The sequence below is a fragment of the Palaemon carinicauda genome, chromosome 19, assembly GCF_036898095.1.
Source record: "Palaemon carinicauda isolate YSFRI2023 chromosome 19, ASM3689809v2, whole genome shotgun sequence".
NCBI lineage: Eukaryota > Metazoa > Arthropoda > Malacostraca > Decapoda > Palaemonidae > Palaemon > Palaemon carinicauda.
Window position 1 is genome coordinate 58,434,124 of NC_090743.1, and position 6,436 is coordinate 58,440,559.

At 34.2% G+C, this 6,436-nt stretch overlaps 1 protein-coding gene across 1 annotated transcript in view; it reads right to left on the reverse strand.

The window, feature by feature from the left end:
• Positions 1–325: 325 nt before the first annotated feature.
• LOC137659003 (armadillo repeat-containing protein 2) overlaps positions 326–6,436 on the reverse strand; it is a 188,020-nt gene continuing 181,909 nt past the window's right edge. The window contains exons 17-19 of the mRNA XM_068394105.1: positions 5,110–5,242; positions 1,650–1,810; positions 326–713 (exon numbers count right to left, since the gene is read on the reverse strand). Coding sequence (XP_068250206.1) covers positions 550–713; positions 1,650–1,810; positions 5,110–5,242 — 458 coding nt within the window. The 3' untranslated portion in view covers positions 326–549. The remainder of the gene's footprint in view (positions 714–1,649; positions 1,811–5,109; positions 5,243–6,436) is intronic.

Below are 6,436 nucleotides of genomic sequence, written 5' to 3' on the forward strand. Positions count from 1 at the left end.
CTCCAAAATCAAACCATTGTTCTCTAGTCTTGGGTAGTGCCATAGCCTCTGTACCATGGTCTTCCACTGCTTTGAGTTAGAGTTCTCTTGCTTGAGGGTACACTCGGGCATGCTATTTAATCTTGTTTCTCTTCCCCTTGTTTTTTTTAAGTTTTCATAGTTTATATAGAAAATATTTATTGAAATGTTACTGTTATTAAAATATTTTATTTTTCCTTGTTTCCTTTCCTCACTGAGCTATTTTCTCTGTTGGAGCCCCTGGGCTTATAGTATCCTGCTTTTCCAAATAGGGATGTAGCTTAGCAAGTAATAATAATAATAATAATAATAATAATGATAATAATAATAATAATAATAATTGATGAGGTGTGACTAGAGCATTTCTAGGGTTCAGTGTAGTGTTTCAAAGGACTCCCCAGAAAAGTTCATAGTTTAGGTAACACTATATGGAACTTGTAACGGCATATAAAAATATCTACAGTTTAGTACTGTACAGTACTGTACAGTATAAGCAAAATAAAGATTCCACAGTAACCATTTTGTGGATCACTAAGATTTCTTTTCTACAACTGGGAGAGAGTCTTGTTCTTCTATCCTGTCTAGGAGTTTTGAAGCTACATGGGCAAAATCTTCCCACATCTGGTAAATAATCTCCTTGGTGTCTGGTTCGCATTCTCCAAATACCTCTGGGTTGTTGAAATACGAGTCGTCATCTGAAAATTTAACCAAAAGAGTTTGATATGGTGTTTCCTTTTGAATGTACATTGTTATACACTTTGCTCCTCAAAAACTGTTACAGTATTTTCATGAAAATAGTCTTGGTTTTATATAATATAAAAGAAAACATCTATTGTTTTCAGTATTTATTAGGTGGGATTGGTATTAAAATGATGATGAATTTTATGTAGTATGTTGGGAAGGGACTTTAAAAAGAAGAGTAATGGAGTATTTTTGTAAGATAGAATCCCGTGAAAGGACAATAAGTTATACTGTATATAAGTACTGTACTATATTTTGGAAAAAAAATGGGTAATTGATAATTTGACAGAATATTCTGAAGGAAAGGGAATGTCATTGTTAAGTGTTTTAAAAAGTATTGTTTAGTTATGAGGACATTGTAGGGTCTGGGTAAAACTTACAAGCATACATATATGCAGGTATTTTATTTTGCAGTAAGATTTCACTTTGAAATAGTTTATTTTGTGAAAAAACAATGAGTATATTGGTCATTGAATTTGGAAATCATTAAGCATGGGTTTTTCAGGTTTTATCTTATTAAAAGCTAATATTTATATGCCATAAAAGAAATGTGCATATTTATTTAATGAAATGCTGTAATAAATTAAATAGATTTTAGTTCTTATAACCTAATGTTGGTGGGCAGAGATGTACAATAACCTTCTAATCTACCGTATACTGTATAATACAATACTGTACTTTATTGCAAACTCAAGAGCATATACTTTTGCAGTACATTCAGTACATATTTTATTTTACCATCCAGTATTAAGCACATATAAATCCGATTACAGAGATAAAATGTTACTCATATTCTTACCTAGAGAGTCGAAAATAGCTGTAGATCAGATATTTTTGTTTATTGAGATATGCGACTCAAATAGAAACCAAGTGTTAAATATTTTCCTTACCTAAGAATTCTTCTAGAACAAAAATGAGTTTTTCTGTCTCCTTGTGACCCAGGGTAGATTCCACATCTGCTGCTGAGGCACAAAAATTCCACAATACCTGGCATGCCAGACTACACAGTTGCCAATCTCCATAACCAAAGTATTGAAGGACGTCAATCATTCTGTCGAGATCCAGGAAAATGGTAGATTTTAATTACAGGGAATGCTGTGTTTGAGGAAAATATGTAAGACTTCAAGGAAAGTCTTTCGAAATTAAGGAAACTCTGTATACAATGTAGTGATTACAAAAGGGTTTGCAGAATTTGAAAAAAAAAAAAAAAACTTATTTTGTAAGGATATTTTCCATTTTAGGTAAAAGGTTATAATTGAATTTGATTAGAAATTCACAACTGTTAAAAGTGTATATTTGTTTTTCTAAACACATAGGTGTACAGTATTGTGTTTTATGGAAATTTTGTACTGTACCTACTAACAAAACTTGACTGGAGTAGATTGACTTTATTATGATGTGTAGGAACAAAAACTGGTCAGTTAAATTTATTTGATATATATGGAAAGACTGAAGGATCTATTTGGGTCGATTGCATTATCAGAAATTTTTAAATGGGTTCACTAAGATTTACGACATGTATAATATATTTTTTAGATATGTTATGATGGAAATGCTCGAAAGTGAAACAAGGCTTTGCTACGAATTTGGGAAGTATAATGATGTACAAAGGTTATTGTGATTGTGATGTAAAGGTGAATGAGTATTAAGGAGATTCTTTTGTGTTTTAGAGAAACATATTGAAAATTCACTTATCTCAATGGTTTGAAGGTATGGCTTGTGTTGGAACTGAAACTATAGTGTTTAGCGTTGAGGTTATAGGATTAGTAGTAAGTGTTTTTGAAGATACAAGCAAGTGTTACTCTACTCCAGGAAGTTATAGTATTTAACTTATTTGTGAACAATAAATTCATGGTTTTGACTTCAGAACAATGGGTCATTTTCTTACTCACGGTTTTATTTCTCTCCATAACTAAGTTACTTGTACTGTACAAAGACTACCACCTGAGTGATTTAAGAATCATATGTCCACTTTATTTTTATGCATGTAGTAAATATATAGAACATGATAATTTTTGCAAGTAGGAAAAAATTTCTTTGCATAAGGACTGCTAATATATGCCTTTATTTAAAAGTGTATCGAAGTGGAATTTTTATTTTAGCCGTAGAGGAAAGCTACAATATCTATCTCACTTGTTTCTTCTTTCTTTTGAGAGTAACTGGCTTTATATCTTTGTAGTTCTGACTTCACAAGAAATAAATTTTAATATGGATTTTGAGAGGCTAAGAATATGCAAGAAAATCGTAAAAAAGATGAATGATTCTCAAACTATCATAGGATTTCAAACTTTTCCTAGATCTTAGGTATATATAAAACGTGTGGTTTTTAAGATTTATTTGTCATATATTTCAAAGATTTGAGAAAGCTTAGAAGAGGTAGGGGATGTATGGATAAGAATTCTATAGTTAGGCAGAGAAACTAGAAATATTTAGCAAAAGGTTACTAGGTATATGTTGCATTTTCGGATCTGGCGACAGCGTATGGTAGAGTTGGTAGAGAAGCGATGTGTAATGTGATGAGGTTATATGGAATTGGTGTAAAGTTTTTGCAAGCAGTGAAGAGTTTATACTTAGGCAGTAAAGCCTGTATAAAGTGAGTGAGTGGTTTCCAGTGAGAGTGGGTCTGGGACAGGGATGTGTGATGTTGCCACGGTTGTTCAACTTGTTTGTTGATGCAGCTGTAAGGGAGGTGAATGCTCAAGTGCTTAGCCAAGGATTGAAAGTGATAGATGAGAGTGACCAGGATTGGGAGGCGAATCAGTTGCTGTTTGCGGATGATACTACATAGGTTGCAAACTTGAAGGAGAAGCTGAGTTGATTAGTGACAGAGTTTGGAAGGGAGTGTAAGGGACGGAAGTTGCGAATTAATGTGGTTAAGAGTAAGGTTATGAGATGCAGAGGAAGGGAGATTGGTGCCCTCAGGTCACCTTGGTGACCGCTGAGGTAGCGGAAGTAGGGGAGTCAGCATATGAAGCTTCATTTGTGGTGGAAAACGGGCGAGAGTAATCTGTAGCACCATAACAGTACTGTACTAACCAAACTCGGCTGAGTCCCTCGTCAAGCAAAGAGGAACGATGAGAAAAAAAATCCCCGCTTTGATTCTCTTTTCTTATGTTGGCTACCTCCCAAAATTAGGGGAAGTGCCATGGTAAATGGATAGATAGAGAAAGCTTTTGAATTTTTCCCATGATTGATCAAAATTTTCCATAGAATGATTAATTTTTAGTCTTTGGTATTTATTAGTTACTTGATGTTGTTGAATCCTTAGATTTCTTATTGTATAGGACCCTTTAATGTTTATATTTCATTAAATAGTGTGTTACCAACACTACTACTATTTTTGGTTCAATCTAACCTTCTAATTTTGCATATGTTTTATATCCCACTTAAGTGTCCTATAATTGATTTTTTTAAGCAAGGTCCCTAAGAATAGGCACTGTCATTTGCATTTTTAGGTAGTAGGTTGGCCAGGATTCCAGTCACCTGTTGAGATATTCATCTTCATCATCATCTCCTCCTACGCATATTGACACAAAGGGCCCCGGTTAGATTCCGCCGGTCATCTCTATCTTCAGCTTTTAAATCAATACTTCTCCATTCATGGCCGAGGACTATGAAGCGGGAAGTTTAGATACTACCGCTGGAGAATCCTTTGACTGGCCAGACAGTATTACATTGGATCCTGTTTATGGTTACGGCTAATTTTTCCTTTGCCTACACACACACACTGAATAGTCTGGCCTATTTTTTCCACATTCTCCTCTGTCCTCATATACCTGACAACACTGAGATTACCAAACAGTTCTTCTTCACTCAATAGGTTTACTACTGTACTGCAATCGTTCAGTGGCTACTTTTCTTTAGCGATGATAAGCAGCTCTTCTAGGAGAAGGACACTCCAATATTAAACCATTGTTTTCTTATCTTTGGTAGTGCCATAGCTTCTGTTACCACGGTCTTCCACTGTCTGGGGATAGAGTTCTCTTGCTTGAGGATACACTCGGGCACACTGTTCTATGTTATTTATCTTCCTTTTGTTTTTTGAAGATTTTATAGTTTGTATATATAAGAACTATTTTAATGTTGCTACTGTTCATAAAGTATTTTATTCTATTTGTTCACTACTTCTCTTGAAGTTTATTTATTTTTTTATTTCCTTTCCTCTCAGGGCTATTTTTCCCTTTTTGAGCCCTTGGGTTTATAGCATCCTGCTTTTCCAACGAGGGTTATAGTTTAGCTAATAATAATATTTTTCACAACAACAACAACAACAATAATAATAATAATAATAATAATAATAATAATAATAATAATATATTGTTTCATATTGATGAAAGTACGTTTTCTTACCTTAAAACGCCATTTTCACCCTGGAAGATGGATCTTCTCGAGGCATCTGACATGAGGTTGACTAGCACTCCAGCACAGACATAGACCAGTTCCCTGGAGTCGCAGTCCAGCATTTCTATTAGGATTTCCAGGACTGGAAAGACAGTTATTATTAATGGGGGTATTGGGATGATTGAAATTAGGTTTTTATAACTTACAATTACAGTACTTGTCCATCATCAATTTTGTGGTTTTAACTACCTAATCTACTGTATATTCAAATGTAGATGGAAATGATGCCTCCAGCTGTAATCGAAGTTATTTCGTTCTTGATTTGTAAGTATTTATTCTAAGAGAAAATTGGTCATAAATAATTGATTGATTAACTTTTGCAAAATTTTGAAGGTTATGTATAGTGTAGGTAATTGGGAAAAGTTTGCATTCACTTAAACGTGGTTTCATTATATTGATTTTTATGTCAAATAGGGACTTTATTTGTATCATGGAAAGGTTTGGGGGGAAAACTACTCTTTGTTTGAAGCGAATTTTTGCCTTTTTTTATCTGTAATAAGTTCTTAATTGAAAGAGGTTATTATCTATAGTCAATTGTTTACAGAAAGACAACAGTTGTTTGTCTTTGGAAGTGTTAAATTGACATGATATTCCAATGTAATGTATGCATTACCATGGAATTCGAGTACTCATTTTTTTCATGTATATGATATTTCACCGACCGAAACCGACATTATCTTGCTTAGAGTCTCTTGCTTGAGGGTACATTCGGGCGCTCTGTTCTATCTTATTTCTCTATCTGTTGTTTTGTTGAAGTTTTTATAGTTTATATGAGATATTTATTTTAATGATACTTTTCGTAAAATATTTTATTTTACCTTGTTTCTTTTCCTTACTGGGCTATTTTCCCTGTTGGAACCCCTGGGTTTATAGTATTCTGCTTTTCCAACTAGGGTTGTAGCTTAGCAAGTAATAATAACAATAATAATAATAATATTGTCAGTATTAAAAAAAAAGTGTCAAAGAATCAACATGCGATGCTAATTTCTCCTTCATGCAAGTACAGTACAATTAGATACAGGGGTCCATGGCACACATCGCTCCGAAGAAGTGCACCCTGTCACGCCCTTACTTCGCGGTAAGTAACCAAAAAAGATATGGCAGTCGTGATGGGCCGGCCTAAACATAGGAATTCGCCACGCAGTAAGGGTGTGGGTGGGTGCACTTTCTCAGAATAAGGTGTACCAGGCAGGGTTGCCAGGTTGAAAAAATTGGTTGGCCGTTAGCAATATCATAAAAAGAAAGGTTGACCTTAAATGGTATGTTTTTTGGCCAT